Source organism: Rhinichthys klamathensis, unplaced genomic scaffold, assembly GCF_029890125.1.
Source record: "Rhinichthys klamathensis goyatoka isolate OS25496 unplaced genomic scaffold, OSU_Roscu_1.1 h1tg000404l_1, whole genome shotgun sequence".
Taxonomy (NCBI): domain Eukaryota; kingdom Metazoa; phylum Chordata; class Actinopteri; order Cypriniformes; family Leuciscidae; genus Rhinichthys; species Rhinichthys klamathensis.
In genome coordinates, this window is record NW_026606905.1 from 1,297,260 (window position 1) to 1,324,660 (window position 27,401).

The 27,401-nt window shown below is 41.9% G+C and overlaps 1 protein-coding gene across 1 annotated transcript in view; it reads left to right on the plus strand.

Annotated features, from left to right (window-relative positions):
* mppe1 (metallophosphoesterase 1) overlaps window positions 1-27,401 on the plus strand; it is a 100,481-nt gene that overhangs the window by 54,796 nt on the left and 18,284 nt on the right. The window contains exons 6-8 of the mRNA XM_056234736.1: window positions 213-281; window positions 452-574; window positions 1,391-1,531. Of these exons, the coding sequence (XP_056090711.1) occupies window positions 213-281; window positions 452-574; window positions 1,391-1,531 (333 nt within the window). The remainder of the gene's footprint in view (window positions 1-212; window positions 282-451; window positions 575-1,390; window positions 1,532-27,401) is intronic.

Here is a 27,401-nt window from a genome sequence, read left to right on the forward strand (position 1 = left end):
TGAATTTCTATTAAAAGACAAATGTACAAGTTCTAAAAAATTAAGAGTGACACACCCCTAATTGTTAAGAGTTGCTCCTAAATTTCCACATTAGGATCAACTTTTAGCCTTAAGATTTTTTTGTGAATATGTTATGGATATGTGAAAATGTTGTAATGCAGATGTTGACTGATTCTATTGCGGGTGTTCTTGTGTACTTTTAACTCTGTTAGGGTGCACAACATGATGGCCAGTGCAGGGACACAGAGAATTTTGCCCCAACAGCGCCTGTTCTACTACAGGTGAGATGGTGTGCATTTTTCTGTATATATCACGATAACTAAAATAGATTTTTATTATTCACATGTAGTTCTAGTAAGGTGTAGTATTTTATGGTATTTCTAATAAGTGCATTTATTTAGAAATTGCAGTATTATTTTCTTCACTGTAATAATGCATTGATGTTTCCTAGCATTACCCTCTGTATAGAGTGAGTGATGCCATGTGTACAGGTGTGGACGCAGCCCCTCTGGATGAACGGTACCAGCTGTTTCAGGAACGTTATGATGTTATATCTAAGAATGCCTCTAAAAAGGTAAAAAACAAGATGCTCAGTAAACACAATTTTAAGCAGTGTTGGGAGTGTAATGCGTTACAATATGGTGTTACTCCCAAAAAAACAAAACAATTAGTTATTTTTTTTATGGAAAGTAATGCACTAAATTTGCGTTACTTTCTCACCTTAGCTAGCTGTGGCTCTCACTTATCTCTTTTAGACCAATATAGTGTTATGCTGAGCATGCTTGTTGAAGACTATATCAGACTCAAGCCCGTAATTAAATAAGGTTGTCACTCCTGAAACTTTGTAGTATACATAGCTGTTGGTCTTCTTAGCAGCATGAAAAACAAAACTTTTAATGAAATTGTGAATGGAATATATACAGCAAAAAATGCTTGGCTGTCAATTGCAAAAATAATTATAATCAAAGAAACAGACTGCACAGTGAATATCTTATTTACTGTGTTTACACTTTGTTTGTCATAATTAGAACATTTGTGAGCGTGTAGACTTGGTCAGGGAGCCGGATATGGTGACACGTGACGTTAACCAGATTAGCTACTTTTAATCGAGGGGTGCTGTACTCTCGTCCTCAGTCTTTACCCTCTGACAAGCTTTCCAAAATCATATGTTGATACAATTTCTGGGATTTAGCGATGCACATATTTATATCAAACCATGTGGAAACGAATGATCGCTTCTGAGGAAAAGCTGCATTTGACAAAGTCTTTGAGGTTCATGGCATCAACTCTTTCAAAGATATTCAGATGTCTGTCTTCTTGACCAGAATAAGCCAAAAACGTTATATACAATATATGAATAATAAAAGCAGACAATCTTCTTCAATAACAGCTCTTGTGGTGGTTCAAACCCCGCCTCATTCTGAGTGGCCATACTCACAATGGCTGTGAGGTACTGCATGAGAAACTCTACCCTGAGATCAGTGTCCCGTCCTTCAGTTGGAGGAACCGCAACAACCCCAGCTTCATCCTGGTAATTAAAGCATGAGTTTTAATTTTGTTCATCCTCATGTCGCTTCAAAGCTGTAGGTCTAATTTTCTTCCATGGAACACAAACAGAGATGACCACATTGCACTGACCACATAACGGTTATGTTGAAGTAAACCCCAGTATGGTAGCAGCCAATAAAAAAGAATAAATAATTAATCAGTCATTTCATTTCATCTGTCAGAGCATGACCATATCAACACCCATTGACAGTGCAAATTTAAACCCTGCTAGACCAGATAGATAAGAAAAAAATGCATCAAATCGGGCAATATGGCTCTATATCAGTATTGCGGTGATTACCTACATTCTCAACAGAGGACTGAATCTCAGTTTGATTGGTCAGATCACACCTGGTCTGAACCCAAATTCGAACTCCCCCTCCCCCTGCTGGATTGTGTTCACACTGTATTTTTTAATTTGCAGCCGCTGTTTATCCCTGTTGCTTGATGGTAACAATAAAGGCAAAGCTGTCAAAATGCTTAGCGTTTTTCGCTTTGTTTACAAAGCGTAGATTAGCACATAATGACACCTGTGTCTATCTGCCACAAATGTACTGCAAATGTTCTAAAGAATGTGGGATACCATTTCTGCTGAAGGTGAGCAGAAATTAGGGTAACACTTTATTTTAAGGTGACGTAGTTACACATTACTACCTGTATTTACTATAGTAATTACGGTAAATTATGCATAATTACAAGTAACAACCCTAAACCAAACCTAAACCCTAACTATAACTCTATAGTAAGTACATGTAGTTAATTAATATTACTTGGGGACTGTTCGTTTTTTATTTAAGGGGCTACCGGAGGAGTTTTGAGATCTATAGTCAAAATAGACTTGACCCTCCCTTTGCCAGCAATACATTTTTCTATGACCCTACAAAATGACTGTGAATGAAAGCATGACCCTCCCCAATAATTTATTGATTACTTCTGTACTGGTTTGCGCTTGGCAAAGATGTTCAGATATCTCTATGCCTAGTAGACCTACACCAAACGTTTGTTAAAAAGGGTCCTGTACAGGGCTGTACAGTGCGACATATATCAACGAAAAGATTGGTCTGTGCGATGAATAAATGTACAACTGTAGCACGCGTGCGATACAGTTTTGTAAACTCCGTTACTTGTTTGTTTTCAGACATAACAGTCGTTTTATACTTGTGCTTATGCAATATCACGATTTTTGATCGTGGATGATTTAATGTCTCCACGATCTGCTTTTGAAGAAATATGGTAGTATCGTTAACCGAAAGTAAAATTTTTGACCGATTAATATTGATCAGTTAAACGGAAAGTTAAAAAATATATATATATATTTTTTGCTGCATGGTTAAAAAAATACCATATAGCCTATATTTGTTACCTCACGGGGCGCGTCGACGCGCAACCACACGTGCCTACAGACATATTTAGATGAGCAAGCAAAATGAAGCGAGCGAGCGAAGTAGTAGGCCTACTGTGTGGGACCATTTCGACAGAAAGGGCGACGAAGTCAATTGCAAAATATGCTACGCGGTATTTAAATACAGCAGTGGTTACAAGTACAATGCAATATCACTTGCGAAGCAAACATCCACAAGCAAATGAAAGTAGCTTCCCGAAGCTGGCCACTCGAGACATCTGCTGTTCCCGGGACATCTGTGCCATCGGAGAGGGTACTTTCTGCCGTGGGTCTAACTCAACAGCCAGGCTGCGCTCCAGACTAACCCCACATCATGTAGACATGTTACTTTTTTTAAATAAAAACTAGACAATGCGTGGATTGAGGTAGGCCTGCTATTTTTATTTGAAGAAAAAACTTAGTCTGGAGAGGGAAAAAAGCTTCAAAGCTTTCAAAGTTTTTTCAAAGCTTCAAACAGATTCAGTGATTTCTTTTTGTCATCTTAATTTGTTTATTATTTAAGTTAAAAAAAATATTTAGTGTAGGCCTATTTTATGTTTTTTATTTATATTATTTTATTCTGTTTTTCTCTGTTGTCACTGCCAAGTGCGTGAACATTTAATGTGAATCCAGGTTATGTTGTTGATCTGTTCTGCTGTTTGCACGTTAAAATAAACCCGTGAAAAAAATGTGTTTGTATTTTTAACGGGTCACAGACACTCGTCAATTTTATTGACTCCTCATCCGCACCCAGTTTGTGCGTCTAGTAGTTGCTTAAATTTACAAAATGAGCCTACTGGTTTGGCCGGGGAGGCTTTCAAGTCGACCTTCCCCAGTGGCTCGTCTTGTTGGCACAGGTACGGGGCTAGACCGAAGGCGTCAACTCCAGCGGGGACCTGGTCTGATGTTGTGCGACGCAGGGATAAGTCAAACGGGAAATCAAGAATGAGAGCGCCCGTCCTCAGATCACCGCCTAAAATCGTGCTACAAAATAGGTACGAACCTTTGACTCAGAATGAAATGTATAGGGACGCATACTACAGTACTCGCACAAGGTCCAAACAAAATCTAAGGAATGGCCCTAAAACTACTATAGTATGGGCGAAAGAAGAAACATTGCTAACCTTACGGATAAGTTAGATACGATCTTGATTGGGGATGATATAACCAAACATATCAGAATGGCAAAGACTGAAAATCTAACACTGCCTGATACATCGGTTAGAGAGCTAACAGAAATGTTGCCAGTTGTTCTCTCCACATATCCAAGCAACATGCAGATTATTATCCACACTGGGTCTTTCGACATTCTACAAAGGAAAACGGGATCTGAGATCCTAAAAAAGGATTTCTCTTTGCTATTGAAGGAAATAAATAATCTCCAACAACAAGTTTTTATCTCAGGTCCCTTTCCAACTATGGGAAAAGGAATTGAATCTTTTAGCAGACTCCTCGGGCTGAATACATGGCTGACATCGGCTTGCCTCAACCATGGGATAAGGTTCATTGACAATTTTAATATTTTTTGGAACTGTAAAGACCATTTTAGATCAGATGGGGTACATCCAAATATCATGGGGTGCCGTTTGCTTGGTGCTAATATACGTCATGATGTTGGGATGCCTTTCTCAAATAAGACAAGAAACAAGGACAGTATTCATAGGCAGATTATCCATTTCACTCATCCCAGCTTCTCCAATTACAAACAATCGCTTTCAGAATCAGAAACACCACCCAACTCTCTCACTACCATTTCTACCTCATTCGCATCCCCCGCAATTATTACATACACCCTCCTCTCCTTCATGACATTCATCTATGAGGGAGTTAGTTTTAACCAAAGTGAGCAAACCTCGATCTTCTCTTTGTCCCTCCCCACCCCGTTTTTTAAAACGAGTGCTTAGACAACTGCCACATCATCAAGCATCTTGTCCATTAACTATACAGAGCACAAAAAACACTAAGTGATGTGTTCCGGGTCCCTGCCATTGTGAAAATAACTTTGCTGACTGTGTTGAGTATAAGCTAGGACCCGGTATTTCTATTCCTGTGATGATTGGAAATAGAAGGAATCGTGATGACTAATAAACTAATAAAATAACTAACTAATAAAATAAATCTGTCTAATCTGTTAACTGTACCACGTCAACCTACTAGTTTAGGATCCCCCACTATATCTATTAAATTGGCCTTACTTAACATTAGATCCCTTGCCAACAAATCATTCTTGGGAAATTATAATATATCATCCTATAACTTAGATTTTATGTTTCTCACTGAAACATGGCTTACAGAGGACTGTAGTGCTACTATCCTTAATGAGACAGCTCCTGAAAAATTTGCGTATTTGACTACATGTCGAAATGGTAGGAAAGGAGGAGGGGTGGCTGCCTTATTTAAAGATACATATCAGTGTAAAGAAAATAAATTAGGTCATTTTACTTTGTTTGAATATCTTTGTTTTATATTGAAGGGTACTCCCAAAATTTTGTTTTTAACGATTTATAGACCACCGCGATATTCTGCTAATTTTATTGAAGATTTTGCTGAATTACTCTCTATTATATCGGTTGATTTTAAGTTGTTTATTATTACAGGGGATTTTAATATTCATACAGATAATATAGTACAGACAATAATGTCAAAGAATTTTTTGCACTTCTAGACACTTTTGACCTCACTCAACATGTGAAAGAGCGTACACATACTCATGGTCACATTTTAGATCTGGTTATTTCTAAAGGTCTTGATATTTTATCTGTCATGGTTAAGGATTTAGCCCTGTCTGATCATTTTTGTGTCTTTAATTTGCCAGTAAACTGTTTTTATTAAGAAAAGGTACATTAACCCTCTGGGGACCAAGGGGTTTTTGGGGCCCTTGGGATGTTTTGACATGCACTGACATTTGTGCTTTTTTCAGTTATTTATAAACATGTTAACCCTTTAGAACCTGAATCTAAAATAGGTGTTTTTCACACATTTTGATTTTTTGACTGTAAAATTCTAAAATAATGTGCTATCTTCATGTGCAAGGTGTCATCTTTTTCAGAAAAAGATTAGCTTTCAACAAATTACAGTTATTGACCATTATTGTGTGTGGTGAGTTTGTAAATAGAATTTAAATAGACAAAAGTTTTAAAAAACGATAATAAATTTTCTGATTTTTTATTTAGAAAAAAACAGAAAAATCACAAACGAAAGGAACTAACACTTTAAAGTTGAAAAATGAAGTATAATACATCAGATACAAGTCTTTTTTGTGACATTGGGTTGCACAGTTTTCATTTAGGACACTTTTTTCATACACGCACACATACAAATGCGTCCATTCATAGGCACACATGCATACACCACATATAAAGATACGTGAACGAGTAACGACCATCCGCCTCCCAAGTTTAATTAAAAATCATCCCAATCCCCTCTTCTGCTGTCTACCACTTCTTTCGCGATGTATTTGTTAGTTTCTTTTACTATTTTATGCAATCCAAAACACTCTAACCTGCCGCACTTCGTATCTCTCTGTTCAAATCCTTCCTTCCCGCTCTGCCAGAAAGCTGCTGTCATTTGCAGACGGAATTACCGTAATAAGCCGTATATTGCCGAAAAGCGCATGTTGTCTACTGTCGGGGGCAATTTGAATGGTTTTGATAGTGCGAACGGTTGCAGAGTTACGGTACAATGAATACAGCTTGCTGGTCTGTGTCGGCGACGACACAGCCGATTCTAAAGGGTTAATGGCAAAGGTGTAAATTCACTCTATATAGCACAAACGGGGCTACCATAATATGTGAGCAACATGTATGTACATGTTTGTATTTTTGAGAGAATATTATTTATGCATGGTTATTGAAAAACTTAAAAATAAAAGTTTCTGAAATAAGGCCACAAAACACATCGATTATTTCTTCACAAGACTTTTGAAAATTGTATCACATAGTCTAGAATATTTGCTCCAAAACTATGTGAGAATCATCCTGACTACTCATTCAGATAAGTCAATAAAGTCTTTTAGAATGTGAATGACGTGTTTTGTTTGAGAAAGCTTTATGCGAGGAGGCGTGATCTCTCATTAATATGTATGGCATTTCACACCTGAGAAAGACAAATACCCTCCCATAATGGCCCTATTAGGTGCTATCAGGCCATATCAGTATGAGGAGCCTTGCACAAAGAATGAGGAGATTTAAAAAAGAATGGCTTTTAGATTGTTTGGATTTATTTACAACACAACATAATCCAAAGATACACAACAAAGGACTGGTTTCTGGTTAAAATTGCTTTTTAATTATATATATATACACACACACTGCTTAGAATAAGTGAACACACCCATGCTAAAGTTGACTAAAAAGAGGAATAAAAAATCTTAATGCCTTAATTTAAAAAATGAGGAAAACTCCAACCTTTAGGGACATGAATAATGTCCCTGAATTTTTTGTGAATGAATAATGTATCGCAAATAATTTAATGTTCTTCTTTAAAATACAGGGTGCATACGTCTGGACACTTCTATCACACACCCTTAACCATATAGACATGGTTTTATTTCAGTTCAAAGTTAGAGTTGGAAACATCTTGAAAAGAAAATTGTCTTTTTCCATAAATGTCTTAGTTTGATCATACATATTTCAAAGTTGAGGATTCATTATTTTGATATAGCTTGCATTGGAACAAACATCTTAGTTGATTAGTTTATTGACAAAACATACTATATATTTAACATATGAGCAGAAACTCCTAACAAAAGCTTATTTGATGTCTTTATTTTGAAGCTTATTTGAAGCTTATTTGATGCTTATTTGATTTGAAAAACTTTATCCAAAACTAGTCAACGAAATGTTCTTTTATTTCGTATGTAACAGTGTGTATCTGTGCGTTCATTCATTCATTTTCACACACACACACACACACACACACACACACGCACACACACACACACACACACACACACACACACACACACACACACACACACACACACACACACACACACACACACACACACAGGAACATGATTCACATTTAAACAGTATGCTATTTTTCCGTTTACAGACACTAACGTTATTCTATATCGCGATTAGAACAAAGCACAAGCATAAAACACTTACACTTCTCAGCTGAATCTGTTGCTCCTCCTCGAAGTGAAAATAAACCAGCACTTCTGTGGTAAATGTCCCAGGATTATTCCTCATAGCCGAATATTAATCTGACTAAAAAATATAGTGTGTTTACAGAGTTTACAGCATTTGCCTGGGGGCGTTTATCTATTTTGCATATGGCCTCAACACATTATCTTATGGATAGCGCGCTCTGCGAGTGGGTGTGAACAAATTAACGATAATGAGCTGAGACAGGAGAAACTGTACTTCTCTTTGGTTTCATACAGATTACACTGCAGGAGAATATTTGTTTTAAATGTGAATTGTTTTATTTAAAAGAAGAAATTTAAAGCGTTCTTTAGACGTATGTTTCATGTTTGTGTGATAAGTATTAAGCGGAGTTTCCGTTAATTTTCCAGACATGTTTCAGAAAGATTTTTGCGGAGACAGAGTGAGCTGAAAGCGCACCCTGTTTATTTTATTTATTTAAAAAAAAAACACAAGGTTTTGATGTTAATGTGAGTGTACACAAAAAAAAGAAGACCCTCTATAGTTTATAATCATGTATTGATTTTATTTATATGACCATAAATGACGGAGTATTTTAAGTCTATGTTGCTGCTATGTGGAAAAAAAAACAGCAAACCGCGCCGGCGCGTTTGCCGTCCCCAGAGGGTTAATGAAAATACTCATGCTCAGTTTATAGAAGCTATAGCCAGATCCCCAACAATAAGTGCTGAGTCAGTTGATGCACTTCTAGATAATTTTAATGCTAAAATATTGAATGTCATCGATCGTATTGCACCGGTAAAAGTAAAGAGAAATATGAGCAAACAAAAATCACCATGGAGAACCACCATGGCGGTAAACGCCCTTAAAAGAGAATGTAGGAAAGCAGAACGCAAGTGGCGGAAAACTAAATTACAAATTCATTACGACATCTATAAACAAAGCCTTGGCAATTTTAATATTGAGTTATGCAGGGCCAGACAGCAACATATATCGGAAATGATCAATAATAGTATTAATAAAACCCGCACTTTATTTATCATGGTTGACAAGCTTACAAATCCAATACAGCAAACATCAGAATTCGCATCTATTATGAAATGTAATGAATTTGTGTGTTTTATTAGTGAAAAAATTATAAATATTAGAGGGACTATCAGTACTACACAGTCTAACACTGACTCTCTACCGTTATTACACACACCAAGACATAACTTGGTTACTATGTCACATTTTAATGTAATCGATCAAAAATTCCTAGAAGAAATAGTTAGACATCTTAAATCTTCCACGTGCTGTCTAGACATACTGCCCTCAGACTTTTTTAAAACAATTCTTAGCTCTATAGTAACAGACCTGCAGCAAATAGTCAATAGTTCTTTGCAATCAGGCATTTTTCCAACGTCCTTGAAAACCGCTGCCATTTAAGCCTATATTAAAAAAGAGAACAATGGATGCTTCTATAATGAACAACTATAGACCTATTTCAAATCTCTCTTTTATAGCCAAGATTATTAAGAAGGCTGTATTTATTCAATTAAATGAGTTTGTGACTTCAAGTGGTCTTTTAGATAAATTTCAGTCAGGTTTTCGACCACAGCATAGTACTGAAACTGCCCTAATTAAAGGGGGGGGGGGGGGGTGAAACACTCAGTTTCAGTCAATCTCATGTTAATCTTGAGTACCTATAGAGTAATATTGCATCCATCAAATCTCCAAAAAGTCTTTAGTTTTATTATATTTATAAAAGAAAGATAGGCACCGAGTCTTTCCGGAAAAAGCCGAGCGGGTGGAGGTGTGCCGTGTGGGCGGAGCTAAATAATCACGAGCGCGCGAAGCTTTTACGTTGAGAGCGTCTGGAAGCTGTGACATACTAAAACAAACAATGGCTAACAATCAAATTCAGCCATACATTTTTGATCCAGAATCAGATCGAGTGTTTTTAAAAATTATAAATGATTTGAACTTGAGCGCTGTGTTTTTAGAACACCATGTCATGCGCGAGTTTTAGAACATTTGTGTGTGTCTACTCGTGTTCTCTTACGAGAGTATCTCTCGTACTGCGTAATAGCTTACGCTAGGGGAAAACCTGTTTTCCACGAGATATTGAAGCCAAAAATTATCCTTAATTTTTTATTAATGTAAAACGCTTTGCAGCAGCAAGCAGACACAGGCGAGACAGCTCGCGCGCCTATTGGCTGCTCTTGCGGCAAATGCAGCAGCCTATCGAGAGAGACTCTGCGTGACGTAATGACCAATGGGGGCAACTCGCGCCCATATCGTCACGTCCCGCCAGAAAGGGCGTGGTCTCACTCTATAAATATGCTCGTTAGGCTGGTACAAGCTGATTTTCATCTCTTCAGCGAAGCACACGCATCGCTGGATCCGGAGTGAGAAGCCGCGCCGTCGAAGCAAGCTTTTCAGCGGGACGAGCTCTGGAGTCGCTGGCCTCGCCGCCTTCAACTGCCGTACCTGCTGCGCTTTCCGGCGTTCTATATCCTTTTATATCACTTTGTATCCTTACTCTGCTGAGAGTGTTTGCTCGCTTACTTGACGCGACTCACACTTCTCATCACAAAAGAGCTGCGTCTTTTTAAAGATGCCATCCTGTGGCTCGTGCCGCGCCCCACTCAGCGACGGGGACCGTCACGTCATCTGTGTGTCCTGCCTGGGTGAGGATCATGCGGCCATCGCGCTCGCTGACGGCGGATGCCCTCATTGCGAGTTTTTGCCTATGGTGACTCTGAGGACTCGCCTGGCATCATTCTCCGAGCCTTCACCACAGCCCGCCGTTGTGCCGCGCCGCAAGAAGCGCCGCGCCCAGCGCGCTCCCGAGCTCTCTCCAGCCCGCCAAAGCTCGCCGGTTCGCCCGCCAGCTTCGCCGGCTTCGCTCGAGTCGCTCACTGACGGACAACGGCCGCCGCGTGCCGCCGCGTCCGTCCACGAGTTCGACGAACCCACCGAGGCGTGTTCTCTTCTGGCATCTGATAGCGAGGATTGGGCGAGCTCCGTGGACCTCCCCTCCGCTAGCATTTCCCGCCAAACCACTGGTAAGAGAGCCGGCATTGAGACTGAGCTGATGCGTCTGCTCTCTCAGGCCGTGGAAAGCATTGGCCTCGACTGGGAGGCGCCCGCGCAACCGCCGCGCAACAGGCGAGTCTGTGGACCTCCCCCTTCTGTCCGCGAGTCGTCAGGGAAACGGGCCAGCATCAAGACCGCGAGCCCTAAAACCGCGGCTAGCTTTCTTTACGTTATAAGAAATCTACCCCGCCCCCCATGGGCGTGCGTCACCGGCAAATGAGAAAAGAGTGTGTTTTAGTCCCCGCCGAGGCCGGACTAATCTCCATTTCTCAAACATTTCTCAGCTCCAAGTTTGAGCGGCTGAAAATGTCATTATTGCAGCAATGAGCCTGTTGTATAACACGCACACCTGCATACAAACGCCGACACACACAAAACTGTGATGACGCTCTCTTATCTGCTTGCGCTAATGTAGTTCTCCCTGTGGCCCAGTGGCAGAACCCGAAGCCCTCGCGCAAGAGAGACCCGTGTTCGATCCCGGCTCTCGCAGCAGATAAAAATTTAGTCTCGCCGCGGCCAGACTTCCACCGAAACTTTTCGCTCGTTCAGTTCCAGAAAATGCGACTGTTCCAGTGTATTTTGCAGTAAACAAGCTGGTACCACGGCCCGCTTGCCTGCACATAAAGGCCGTTTCCACGGCGACCCAGAAAAATCATGTAATCATTGTATTTCTGGTTTTCCGGCCACAGCCGATGGTGTTATAAGTGTAATAAAATGCTCACAGCCCAGTGTTCATTTCTACACACAAACACAGCCCGCCACGGTACAGGGCTCGCACAAATGAAATCGACGCATGTCAATTGTGCATTAAATGTAGTGAATGTGCCCACAACCCAGTGCCCACAAACACTACCACGGTTTCTGTAAAACGAAACCAACACAAGTCTTCCTAGCTTCCTAGGAAATCGACGGTGTTTCAGTCTCGCCGTGGCCAGACTTCCACTGAAATTTTCGCTCGTTCAGTTCCAGAAAATGTGACTGTTCCAGTGTATTTTGCTGTAAGCAAACCAGTACCATGCCCGCTTGCCTGCACACAAATGCTGTTCCCACGGCGACCCAGATAAATCACATAAACGGTGTATTTTCTGGTATTCCGGCCACAGCCGATGGTGTTATGAGTGTATTGAAAATGCCCACAACCCAGGGCTCATTTCTACACACAAACACAGCCCGCAAAAATGCAGGGCTCGCACAAACAAAATCGCCTCATGTCGATTGTGCACTAAATGTAGTGAATGTGCCTACGTCTCAGTGCCCACAAACACTACACACCACATGTCCCACGGGTTCTGTAAAAAAGAAACCAACACGCATTCAGTCAGCTCAGCTCGACGGTGTTTTTCAGTGCAGTAAATGTGCCCGCTGTCCTGCGCCCACATTCACTCACAGACATGTTAAGCCCCACGGGGCTCCCCCCGCTCTCTCTCCCTCAGCAAACTGCTATAAGGGTTTTGAGCGCGGCCAGGCTGCCCGCCGCGATCGGCGCGCCCCCCGCCTCACACACTGTAAACACAGTGTCTGCGTTACAGCACGCCGGAGCTCCCTTGCCGTCACTATGTCTCGGCCAGAGCCCAGATCTCATTCTACCCCTAGCTATTCACACGAACGTGTGGGCACAGCTTCCTGGGGTATCAGAATGGGTGCTGAACACTATAAAAAGAGGCTATTCGCTACAGTTCGCTCAACGTCCCCGCCGTTATACGGCGCGCGTCGAGACGACGGTGAAAAACGAAGTATCTCATCTACTTCGAGCCGAGATAGCGAAACTACTGAGCAAAGGTGCTATAGAACCTTTATCTCAAGCTCAGAGCAAAGGGGGGCCTACACAGCAGATATTTTCTGGTACCGAAAAAAGATGGAGGTCTCAGACCCATTTTAGATCTGCGACAGCTGAACAGAGCGCTTGTGAAACGCCAGTTCAGAATGCTTACGACCAGAAAAATCCTCGCGCAAGTGCGCCACGGGGACTGGTTTATGTCAATAGATCTGAAAGACGCCTATTTCCAAATACAAATAGCGTCCCATCACAGGCGATTCTTGAGATTCGCTTTCGAGGGCCAGGCATATCAATACACAGTCCTGCCGTTCGGCCTGTCCCTAACACCTCGTACATTCACGAAGTGCATGGACGCGGCGCTCGCACCCCTGAGACTTCAGGGCATGCGAGTCCTGAACTACTTGGACGATTGGCTGATTCTAGCTCGATCACGATCGGAGCTCATAGAACACAGGGCCGCATTACTCGAGCACCTCGAGGAGCTGGGCCTCACAGTCAATTGGGCAAAGAGCTCACTGTCTCCCAGTCAGAAAATTTCCTTTCTGGGAACAGTGTTAGACTCGCTGTCCATGACGGCACGCCTGTCACCAGAGCGCGGACTAAATATTCAGCCACGGCTCGATAGTTCCGCTCAAAAGGTTTCAGAAAATGCTGGGGCTGATGGCCTCAGCGGCCTCTGTACTCCAGTTGGGCTTGCTTCGCATGCGCCCACTGCAGATGTGGCTGAAAGCGCGGGTTCCACCCAGGGCATGGACAGCGTGTCTGTTTCGCCTCAGGGTCGACCTACTGTGTGTTTCAGCTCTGGAACCTTGGAAAATAACCGACTGGTATCAGTCAGGTGTGAGTCTGGGGACCGCTTCGAGTGTGAAGGTGGTGTCTACGGACGCCTCCACCTCGGGGTGGGGAGCGCTGCTCGAGGGCAGACCGCTAGCTGGCCTGTGGTCAGAACGGGAAAAGCTCCTTCACATAAACTGCTTGGAGATGATGGCAGTCGACAAAGCGCTACGGCGTTTTTGTCCCCAGGTAACAGGCCACCATGTCTTGGTCCGGTCGGACAACATGTCAGTGGTGGCATACATAAATCGCCAGGGCGGCGTCAGGTCACGAAACCTTCACAGGCTGACGGAACGCCTCCTGGTCTGGGCTCAGCACAACCTGCTCTCACTGAGAGCAGCGCACGTGCCTGGTCACCTGAATGTGGGACCAGACAGACTGTCCAGGAACAATGTTCCAGCAGGGGAGTGGTCGCTGCACCCGCAGACGGTTCAGCTGCTGTGGAAAACGTTCGGCAGAGCACAGGTGGACCTATTCGCGTCCCACGAAAACGCTCATTGCCTGAAGTTTTTCTCGAAAAGCAAGGGCGCGCTGGCTCATGTTTGGCCCCGCTGCCCCCTATATGCTTTTCCTCCTGTCTCGCTCCTGCCTCAGGTGTTGGAACGAATCAGGGAAAACGGATGCCCAGTGCTGCTCGTAGCTCCGCTCTGGACAAACCAGACGTGGTTCCCTGCCCTGATGCAGCTGACCAGCTCTGCCCCATGGCCTGTACCATTGAGGAGAGACCTCCTCTCTCAGGCGGGGGGCTCGATTTGGCACCCTCGCCCGGAGCTGTGGTCCCTGCACGCATGGGCCATCAACGGGTACCCGCTAGCCTCCCAGAAGGAGTGTTAAACACGATCGCGCAGGCTAGAGCTCCGTCTACCAGGCGGCTCTACTCCTCGAAATGGTCTGTTTTCTCTGCATGGTGTCAAGCCCAGAGCTTTTCACCTGTGGAATGCGGGGTTTCGGAAGTGCTTTCCTTCCTTCAAGAGCTACTGGATAAGGGCAGGACCCCATCCACGCTCAAAGTATATGTGGCGGCCATAGGAACGTTTGCAAAACCGGTGTCTGGCCTGTCGCTGGGGAAGAACGATTTAGTCGTGCGTTTCCTTAGGGGAGCTCGGAGGCTAAACCCTCCCAGGCCCCCTTCAGTCCCGACGTGGGACCTTTCCACGGTCCTGGAGGCCATGAAAGGCGCCCCGTTCGAGCCAATCCAGCTGGTGGACATGAAACACCTGTCGTTCAAAACAGTGTTTCTCATGGCTCTCGCTTCAGTGAAGCGCATAGGGGACTTGCAGGCGCTTTCAGTAAGCGCGTCATGTATGGAGTTTGGGCCTAATGACTCGAAGGTCATTCTCAAACCTAAGCACGGGTATGTGCCGAAATCCCTCAATACACCGTTTAGGGCCCATGTAATTTCCCTGTCCGCCCTTCCGGTTCTCAATGAGGAGGAGGACGCGAGTCTCCTTTGCCCCGTCAGGGCATTAAGAGCTTATGTGTCGCGGTCGTCTGTTTTCAGACAGACTGAGCAGCTTTTCGTTTTGTTTGGCGGGCGCTCCAAGGGACTTGCCGCCTCAAAACAGAGCCTATCCAGATGGATAGTGGATGCCATTGCGCTCGCTTACACTGCAAAGGGCCTGCAGTGCCCCTTGGGTGTCAGAGCGCACTCCACGAGAGGCGTGGCCTCTTCGTGGGCATGGTCTAGCGGGGTTTCCCTGCAAGATATCTGTACGGCCGCAGGCTGGGCCTCGCCGTCTACATTTATAAAATACTATAACCTGGAGGTACCCGCCTTACAAGCTAAGCTTTTGGCGGTCTAAAATTCAGTGCTATCTGCCCCGCTGTGCGGCCCAGATGCTGAGTTTACTGCAGCCCCATGAGTGTTGACACACGTATGGCCGCTCAGATCAGGCTGAAAGCTTTCACCCTGGCTGCGCGTTTTATTGTCATATGATAGCCCCGCTGGGTGCTATTTTATAAGGAATGACGCTTCCAGACTCTCTTCCTCCACTCTATGTGAGTTTATGGTGATTATGCACTATATGAGCCCTGGGCTTCGGCCCCTGGGACTTTGGTGTTGGATCCCTGTACGCACGGCGTGTTGCATTGTGTTCCCCTAGCGTAAGCTATTACGCAGTACGAGAGATACTCTCGTAAGAGAACGTACTCGGTTACTAACGTAACCTCGGTTCTCTCTAGAGAGGGAAAGAGTACTGCGTATCTTGCCGTGCTTGGAATACGCTCTGGTTCGCTTCGGCGATGAAAACCAGCTTGCACCAGCCTAACGAGCATATTTATAGAGTGAGACCACGCCCTTTCTGGCGGGACGTGACGATATGGGCGCGAGTTGCCCCCATTGGTCATTACGTCACGCAGAGTCTCTCTCGATAGGCTGCTGCATTTGCCGCAAGAGCAGCCAATAGGTGCGCGAGCTGTCTCGCCTGTGTCTGCTTGCTGCTGCAAAGCGTTTTACATTAATAAAAAATTAAGGATAATTTTTGGCTTCAATATCTCGTGGAAAAGAGGTTTTCCCCTATCGTAAGCTATTACGCAGTACTCGTTCCCTCTCTAGAGAGAACCGAGGTTACGTTAGTAACCGAGTACGGTTTATGAAGACATGATTTGGTTTTACAATAAACAAACAGACACCTACAGTAGCCACCTAAACAAATGTATTTAAACAAACACGCGCATACATCACATGCTCCATAGATACATTAACTATATGTTATCATGTTGTTTAGCCTACTTGCTGTGCTTAAGTTACACACACAGATATTTGAAGCAGTTCTACTCACCGCCTGCGGTTCCAACGCAAGACCGTTAACCTTTAGTGTTGGGACTGCTCCATCCTTGAGAACTAAACGATTAGCAAATCCGGCTTCGAACTGGGCCTTGTTTATAAAAAAATCATCCTCGAAATGCATGGAGCAAACAAGAACACTTGCACAACTGTGTTGATGTTCTGGAAAAACAAACTCCATCCACTGGTCCCTTGATTCTTTGGGAATCTGTGCAGTGTTGTCTTGCCTTGGCAACCGAAAACACACTTCTTTGGTGACATATTGAGCGCAGCCGATGCACAGCGCTTTGATGGGCATAGGTTACGGCTATCGCTCTACAGCTGCGCGCGCGCCCTTCCGAGAGAAGTGCCCTTAGGACCGTATAAGGAAATTCCGGCGCATCTGACGTCATACGTGCCCATACTCGAAAAAAACTTTCCGAAACTTGTGACAACCAGGAAGGAGTATTTTGAGAACAGAAATACTCAATCAAACGTACAACTTAATTTTTGAAACTTTGTCCATGTTTAGCATGGGAATCCAACTCTTTAACAGTGTAAAAAACTCACTATGCATGAAATAGCATTTCACCCCCCCTTTTTAAAGTTTTAAATGATATACGGCTGAATACTGGTTTTGGCTCTATTAGATCTAAGTGCAGCATTTGACACAGTTGATCATAGAACTCTTGTAGATAGGCTGGAAAACTGGGTAGGAGTCTCCGGGACGGTCCTTGATTGGTTCAGATCTTACCTGAATGATCGGAGTTACTTTGTTACCATTGGAAATTCTGAATCTGATAGGGTGGGCATGACATGCGGAGTTCCACAGGGATCAGTTCTTGGACCGCTTCTGTTCAATCTCTATATGTTACCTTTAGGCCAGATTCTACAGAACAATAACATTAATTACCATAGTTACGCCGATGATACTCAAATATATATGGCTCTTGATTCAGACGACAACAGTTCAATAGACTCTTTGTGCCACTGTATAGAGCAAATAAAAACCTGGATGAATCTACATTTTTTACAACTAAACCAAGACAAAACTGAGGTTATTGTGTTTGGCAACAAAAATAAAAGAACAAGTATTATTAAAGAATTAGATTCTCGTGCCTTTAAAACCAGGGATCAAGTGCGTAATCTTGGTGTTATGATAGATTCAGATCTCACATTTAACAGTCATATCAGAGCGGTCACTAAAACAGCATTCTATCATTTGAAAAATATATCTAGAATCAAAGGCTTGGTGCCTCAAAAAGACCTAGAGAAGCTTATCCATGCTTTTATCTCTAGTAGGGTTGACTACTGTAATGGCCTATTAACCGGACTTCCGAAGAAGACTGTAAAGCCAGCTGCAGCTTGTTCAGAATGCTGCTGCTAGATTATTAACCAGGACTAAGAGAATAGAGCACATCACTCTGGTTCTTAAAACTCTGCATTGGCTCCCAATCAGTTATAGAATAGTTTTTAAAGTGATGCTCTTAGTTTATAAAGCACTGAATTGTTTAGGTCCTGAGTACATTTCTGAAATGTTTCAAAAATATAAACCAAGCAGGGCTCTTAGATCAATGAACTCAGGTCAGCTAGTGGAGCACAGAGGTAGAACAAAGCATGGAGAAGCTGCGTTTAGCATCTCTGCTGTACACGACTGGAACAAACTACCAGAAGATCTTAGATGTGCCCCGAACGTATTGATTTTTAAATCCAAGTTGAAAACATTTCTTTTTTCACGTGCTTATGACTGAGGTCTTAAACCTAGCTGTACTGTTCAGCCTCACAGTTTCTTACGTCTTTCTATCTTATTGTTTTAAATCTTTCTTGTGTCTGTTTCATTGTTCATTGTAAAGCGCATTGAATTGCTTTGATGGATGAATTGTGCTATATAAATAAACTTGATTACAATAGCAGACATAAGCCCTTTTAATTATGGTCCATGTTTTATAAAAAAAAATTCTCAAAACTAAATGAAAATGTTCAGTGAAATTTGAAAATATGTAAGTTATCGTTGAATAGTTTTTTTTTTTTCTAATGTAACAAGTAATAATCTCAAGGTTTACTTCTTTACACAATTCTTTTGTAGTGTGGTTTTGGTGAAGTGTACTAAAATAAACATTCACCTGTGTACCTTATTTCTTCTCACCGCTGATTCCTGGTGGTTTAGAGGGCAATTACTCCGAGTCGCCTCCTGTCGTTTCAAAGAATAGTACAACGGCGAGCGCGTCAAGTATAAACGCCTCATCCGTTTGGGGAGGTGCGCGCGCAGCGCTGTGGAGCCAGGCGAAAGTATAAACAAGGCCCAATACTGTAAAACTCGACGTACATTCACATCACATGTTAATGCAGCGGTAGAGTTACACTCATAGGACACTGCACTTATTCGCAATCACAAAAGTTTATTTGCTTTATTTGTTTATTTTATCATTATTTGCTCTTACTTTAAAGCTTTGCCGGGTAAACATTTCATTGGCGTTCTGTTCTGACATGATGCACTTTTTCTGAGCACACTGTCAAACAGCGCCAAACTGAAATTTATCTTTCGCGTCTGATTTTTGTTGGGTCAGACCCATCTGCTAGATCAGTCCTTCCAGAAAAACGCGGAGTTTTTTTGTGATTGTTGTGGACAAAAATCCTTGATTATGCAGCCCGTTTTCTTTAAAAATGCGATGGAATATACGGGATATTTATGCAATTTTATGCGATGAAATTGCGGGAACATGAAAAAATTGCGGGAACTTGCAAAAACTGCGGTTTGATGAAAAAGAGAGAAAAAAGTGATTCCCCCAACACCCTGTTCTCATCTTGTTTTATTTCAGACTGTAACGAGTGGAAATAAGGTGTGGCCCCTTTAAGAGCTGCGCGCTCCCTGTTGAACTGTCTGCAGTATTATATTGTATGTGTCATGCGCCTTGAACACCCCATGTGTGCGGGTAATTTCTGTTTGATGCTACTTCTTTTATCTTATTTTGTTTATTAAGTAACAATGTGGACGGTAGAACGTGTGACAGACAGTTATACGAGTTCGATTTGGGAATAAAGTGCGAGTTGTGAGATGCCAATCGCCTCCGTGAGTCTGTCTGGCCTCTGCATTAACTTCAGCTGTGAGCTATCCCTATTTTTCTTCCCGACACAACACGTTACAAGACCTTAATAAACAAATCAAACTTACAAAACATTGAGTCAAACAAGTTCTGTAGCTTTACAAAAGGAATATGCTACAACTTCTGTAAAAATGAATAAATAAAATATAAAAAAATAGTGTGCTCCTGTTTTACAGCTCTTCGATGATGTTCACGTCGCGTAATTACGTCACTTCATAACGTTCCCATGGCAACAGGGGGAAATGGCTGCTCTTGTGTGAAGCAAACGCAACATGACTTTTTTGCAACGAAAATGCGAGGATTATAAAATCCTCGCATAAAATGCAATCATATTTTGCACGGAAATCGGCAATTTATGCGGCGAAAGTGCGGCGTATTTGAAAAAATGCGGCCCCTGCATGAATATGCGGACTTTGGCTGATTATGCACTAAATCATGCGATCGCATAATCGCGTTTTTCTGGAGGGACTGGCTAGTGATGGGGGGCCGAGACTAGGGTTGGGTATCGTTTGGGTTTTATCCGATTCCAGTACCTACTCGGTATTTTTTAAACGGTTCCGGTGCTTAAACGGTTCTTAAATCGGTACTTAAGAAAATGAAACCGCACACACTTTATCAAAAAACAATACCCTTTAATTTACAGGGCCAAACTGGACACAATATTAACTTAAATCTTTAAACAATATAAATACAAGTAACATATGGTAATAATAAAACCAATATAAAATAAAAATTCATATTTACATAATATCAAATGAAACAATATTGTATCAAACAATGTAATAATACTGGAGATTAATAGAGATTACTAGCAGGCAGAGCTGCCAACTCTCACGCATTGACCGTGAGACTCACGCAAATGACCCTTTTCACACAGAAAAATCGCGGACAAAGAGGACACTGACAGACAAGACAGAGAAGGTTACTTTTGATATGGAACAAATCCACAGCTGTCAGATTCTGTCAATATTTTTACGAGATTCACACAATAAATAACGTTTTGGCTCTTTGAAATGTGACAGATCGCTGTAGCGCGTCAGTTCAAACGGCACGTGATACAGCAGCCTACAAATCCACTGCTTCTTAGCTACGCAGCGTTGAGTGAACCTATGAAAGAGAACATCTCTGGTTACTGGTGTAACATATCTCTCAATAGGGAACGGGACGCTGCCAAGCTCCTCGCGCTGCCGACCAGCTTCCTTTTTCGGCAGAGAAATCTGAGGAGCAGATGGCGCGCGCGCGCCAACATAGTATGACGACGTAAGTGCGTCGATGCGGCGCCCGCGCCATCAGCCAATGAATTGGCTTAATTCTATATGGGATTCAGACTATCGGCACACCCAGAGGGCGTTCTGACACGTAATTTTACACGTGAAATGCAGCCAAACCTTGTGAGAAAGAGCGCGCATGCGAGACAGAAGAAACTGTGCTCCAAACTGTGTAGCACACGCACGGCGGAGAGAGAGCGAGCGAGAGACCGTGTGTGTGTGTGTGTGTGTGTGTGTGTGTGTGCGCGTGTGTGCCTAATGAAGTTAGGCACCGAAATCAGGCACCGAAATTTTCGTTCTTATTCGGTCTGGTTACTACCGTTTACGTCGGAACCGGTTCCCTATTGGCACCGAGTTTCGGTACCCAACCCTAGCCGAGACTGAGAGAGCTACATGGAGCTACATGGAAAAATATGCACCAAACAAGCCACTTTGAAATGTTGCTGTTTTTATGAATACAAAAGTTGGGTGACCCTCCCCCTAGACTAAAAAAAGTTGGATGACCCTCCACTCAACAAAGAATAAAAAGACATTTCCTCCGGTGGTCCATTCCATAAATACCCAACAGCAACACTTAGTACTTAGTACATATGTAACTACGTAACCTTAAAATAGAGTGTAACTAAATGTAGAAATAGGTAGTCAACCAAAATGCCTATTACCGCTTCATTTACCGCCACCGCAGTGTTAAATACAACCCAGTCACATGTGACACTCGTTCATGAGTTCACACCAAGGGCGATATCTAGAAATAGATAAAAGATAACGATAAAGATATAACTCTACACCAAAACTATAACGATAATGGCACAGAGAAGCGATATCGTTGGAATCGCTTTCAGAATAATTTTATCCAGCTGATGAATGATAAAAACCATTGACAGCCAATCAGAATCCTCCCTACTGTAACGAGCTTGAGCATTTAAAGTGACAGACAAGCACACCTTTAGAATAAACAGAACAATATCGTCCGCTGGTGTGGACGCTAATATAGTTATCTTTATAGTTATCGTTCTTGGTGTGAACAGGCCTTAAGGCTGTAATTGTGAAGTTTTTAATTGTAAATGAAGAAAAAATAATGAAATAAATTATAACAGTATAATATATACTGTATATATTAATAATAATAATATAATAATAACAGTAGCCTTATAGTAATATAAAATTTTATTGCTTAGTGTTCTGTTGGAAACTTTTCCTTCGAAGCAGAGACCAGGAGACGTTATTCAAATAGAAGTTATTCTTTATTGCAGACTGATCTCATGAAATGGCGTATGTATGACACGCCAATTCGTATTTCCATTTTTGGCGTGCTATCAACACGCATAATCGCTTTTCAGCGTGTTTATCAACGCTTTGACTTAACGTTACATTACTGTATATATAAATATATGACCTACCCCAACCCCGTCCCTAAACCTACCCGTCACTGGGGTTAATACCATTTATGAGTCTTCCCCTACCTTCCTAGGAAAAAAAATATTGTTCCACAGATGTAAATATACATTTTGCTTCGTTTCGCTCGTACATTTAACGGCGTGTACATACACGCGGAATCACTCGGACATTTAACGGCGTACACATACACGCAAAAGATGACGGTTCGTTTCGGCGTGGACACACACGCGGATAGCTCAAAATGCGTATAGATAACACGCCACTTGACTTGAAAGTGGCGTGTATGTTTACGCAAAGTCATGATGTCATGTTGCTTTATTGAGGACTTCGCTGTGCGTCGCTGTAGTCATCCAAGTCTAACTAAGGCAGTGTATCTTGTAGTTTATATACCTTTCAAGGGGGAGGGATTTACATAGAGGTGGAGACACTCGGAAACAAATCATGTAAATGAAGTACGGGAGTCAGCTCGTTACAGCCCTGATCTCATCAGCATAACAGTGTCATTCAAATGGATAGATGCTAATCCAATCAGCCTGACTATTAAATGACTGGGACAGGGGCTTCAAGAGTCATTAAAGACAAAGGGAGAGAGTCTCAGTAATTTGACTCATTTAACTTACAATAGAGAGAACAGGACTGGCAGGAATCTCTTGCTGGAAACTCTGCTTAACCCTCTGGGGTCGGCAGTATCGCCGGCGATACCAGCTCACTTTTTTCCTTATCAGTGCAAAAGAGACTCAAATTACTCTGTTGATTTTGATCTTACATATAAGTGTTATATATCATTCGTTCCTGTTAAGTGTGTATTTTTTTTGTGGAACCTCACAATAAAAACAAAGTGTTGTGCTTTTCGCCAAATAAAGAAAAATAAACATGATGCGCATTCTACGTTCTCTCTGTCAGTGAAGTCCATTCTGAAACGCGTCCGAAAAATGACACGAGACGTGTCTTTTTAAAGCTTGTATTCTCTTCTTTTAAATGAAGTAATTTATTAAAAAAAGAAATATTTCCAGTTTATGTAATCCGTTTGAAACCAAGGAGAGGTACAGTTTTTTCGTTCTCAGTTCATTATCTTTAATGAGCTGAGGCCGCCACGCCCCCAGCGCTTTTCACATGGTAAATAGGTGATCTAACGTTATGCATAGCACACGCCCACCGATCAATGGCATAAAAACACGAAGTTTCTTCATCAGATTCACTGATAGTTCATCGCGTTTTGAGGATGGCACGCTACTCCGACAAAGAGGCCCTTCAGATGATTCTGGACAGCGAGGAAGAATTCACCTTTTCCTCAGAGGAAGATTGCAACTCGGACGACTAACGGCTGCATTTTGAAGAACTAATTGATCCCGCCGAGGATACAAGTTCGGAGTAAGTTGTTTAGTGTTATATAATTCCTTTTCTGATCATATAGAGCTCAAATGAATTTTCAGACTATATTTTGCCTAGCTTTTGACATCTTACAGAAAAGATTGCCTCACAATATCCCTAACATTCGTGTATACGCTCGTGTAAACTTTTTAAATGTGATATTACTCTCTAAACATATTTGTATATTAAATATATATAGTTTTGATTAGCTTATGACACTGATTATCATGCTAAAATATTGCCTTATGCGTTATGTATTTTGTTTGCAAATATCTGCATGTTTAGGTTATATATTGATTTAGTGAAATATATTTCTGCCTCCGGTAAAATATGTGATACTGTCTAAATACAATATATTTTTTATATATAAATGATGAGTTTTGGTTAGCCTATGACACTACTTATGCTAAAATAGTGCCTTATGTGTAATGTATTTTGTTTGCGAATAACTGCTTAGGTTATATAATGTGATTGAGAGAAATATATTTCAGGCTCTGGTAAAATAGGTCTAAATACAATATATTTTTTATATATAAATGATGAGTTTTGGTTAGCCTATGACACTACTTATGCTAAAATAGTGCCTTATGTGTAATGTATTTTGTTTGCGAATAACTGCTTAGGTTATATAATGTGATTGAGAGAAATATATTTCAGGCTCTGGTAAAATAGGTCTAAATACAATATATTTTTTATATAATTAAATGTTCAGTTTTGGTTAGCCTATGACACTATATCATGCGTAAATAACTGAATACAGGTGTAAATGTTTGAAATGTAGTGATGTGTCGTTCGCGAACGATCCGTTCATTGCGTGTATCACTAAATGCGTGCGGTCGGGCCATAAACAGATACTCGCGGTGACGCGGTCTACGGCCCATGGCCCATCAACAGATATAAATGTTCAGTTTCGGTTAACCTATGACACTATCATGCTTACTGCCTTGTGCACAGATGTTTTTGAATACAGGTGTAAATGTTTGACATGTAGTGATGTGTCATTCACGAACTATCCATTCATTGAGTGTATCACTAAATGCGTGCGGTCTATATGGCCCATCAACAGATATTTCTCCGTCCCATGGCCCATCAACAGATATATACATACATTGTGCATCCATACCCATTAATTGTCCATCAGTTTACTTTGGATAATGTATGCTAACAGGTTTTTTTTTTTTTTAGGAATGTGTCTGCATCATGCTCTCCTTCTCCAGCACCTCGCAGAGGGACACGCAGGTGTCGTTCAGTTCTCAGTGCGATTGAGAATCATACTGAGTAAGTGCACAGACATAATATTTTACAGATGAAATTTAGCCTAATTGTGTTTACATCGTCATAATGTAAAAGTACCTATTCTTGTGTGAAATTACAAAAAAAAAATTATCCATGGCAATTAGTGATTGATAATGATAATAATACAGTTTCTTTGATTGTGTTATCAGCATGCTCACGCTTTTTTCTTTTTTATAACAGATGTGACAATGAACACGTCCAACCACCAGTTCCGAAGAGAGCCAAGGCAAACAAGCAAGCAAGCAAGCAAGCAACAGGCAGTCCACTCTATCATGAAAAACAGAGACTGATGTTGACATGGTTCCCCAGACACTGCGATTCCTTCCCGCACGGGAAACTGGACCGCAACTGAGCTCTGTAGACTCGCATTCGCCCATGAGTCTATTCAAACAATTTTTTTCAAAAAGTGCTGTGTCAACTCTGTGCCACAACACCAATGCTCAGGCTGCAAATACAAATGGACAGATGTCAGCATCAGTGAGATGTACCGCTACATTGGGCTGCTGTTTTACATGGCCATGGTGAAGGTCAGCTCCATCAGGGACTACTGGCGGCAAAGCAGGGTTTTCTCCGTACCCTTTCCAGACACAATTATGTCCAGGGACAGATACCGCACCATTTCATGGAATGTGCACATGAGTCACCCAGATACAGATAAGGAGAATGACAGGAAGAGGGGCACACCTGAACATGACCGTCTTTTCAGGGTCAAACCTCTCATGGACACCATTCGTCATGCTTGTAAAGCCATCTATCATCCTAAAAGAAACTTAGCTGTGGATGAAAGAATGGTGGCATGCAAAGCACACACAGGTATGACACAGTACATGAAAGCCAAGCCAACCAGGTGGGGTTTCAAGTTGTTTGTTCTTGCAGACTCATCGAATGGATACACTATGGACTTTTCTGTATACACAGGAAAGAACAACTTTCCCACAGGCCATGGACTGTCATATGATGCTGTAACATCTCTTTTAGAACGCACATTTTTGGGTTCTGGGTACCATGTGTACATGGACAATTTTTATACAAGTCCAAAGCTCCTAAAAGACATGTTTGCAATGAAGTTTGGTGCATGTGGGACTTACAGGGACAACAGGAAGGACTGCCCTCGGAATGCAGCTAATTCACTCTCTAAAAAATCTGCCAGGGGATCCATCAGGTGGATTCAGGATGGACCTCTTGTATTTGTGAAGTAGATGGACACACGAGAGGTATCTGTCTGTTCTACCATCCATCCTGCTTATACGGGAGACACTGCACAGAGGAGGGTGAAAACACAAGATACATGGAGGACAAAGACATTTCCATGTCCTGCACCTGTGACTGCATACAATAAACACATGGGGGGCGTTGACCTGTCTGATCAGCTGTTACAGTACTACACAACACAGCACAAAACCATGAAGTGGTACAGAAAGATTTTTCTACACTTCTTGGACATTGCTTCCACCAACTCTTTCATTGTGCACAAAGAGCTACATGGTAACGTGTCCCATAAAGAGTTTATGGAGCAACTTATCACAGAGCTCTGTGGTGTATCACAGAGCTCTGTGGTGTGTCACAGAAAACGCCACCAAAACGGACCAATAGTGACCATGTACCTGTTCCAGGAGCTGAGCTGACATCAGATGACAGGGACGTTGCCACACTTGCCGCACATGTGTGCATTGCAAAGCAGTGCGTGATAAAAAGCAATTAACACCATGGAAATGCCAGGCATGCAATGTGACACTCACTTGTCTTCAGTTATGTCTTCAGTTGAACAGGAACTGTTTTCAAGAGTGGCATAAAGATGTGTGACTGTGTTACTCTTAATTTTTTTTTTCTTTTAAATATTAAAAATAGTAATGTGGTCAAACTTTTCACCGGTACTATATGTTTATATATGTAGCACTCTGGTCTTGTGAGGCACAACATTTAGTTCCTCCACATAGAGGAATTACAATAAAACAGATTGAAAAACAAAACCTTTGAATCTCCTCTCATTCTTTGTTCAGACTGCCTTCACAGCACCTTGATGGGGCATTAGCCATTGGGGGAGTGTCTTTAGTCTCCCCTGGTGGAAATCTCATTAATATTCATGACCATTAACACATACAGCAGTGCTGACACAAAAACTGACTTACAACATTTAAATTGTTATATTGTTGTTTGTGAAAGAGTGGTCAGAATGATTTTCACATCATTTTGGAGTAAAAAATCTAGCCTACAAGAATGGTAACTCAAAAGTCTTGTGGACAACTATTCAGTATGTGTTAATTGGCCTTATTGCAGTGACAATTTTTTCCCCAAAACTTACTAACCACGCATAATATTTTTTTTCTATAAAATGCAAACATGTACATCCATTTTGCTCACAAATTATTGTAGCAGAGTTTGTGCTGAATACAGAAAAAATACATGTTGGCCAATGGTATGTTGTAAGTAGCTGAAATAAGCAAAAATGTCAGGGCATGTCAAAACAT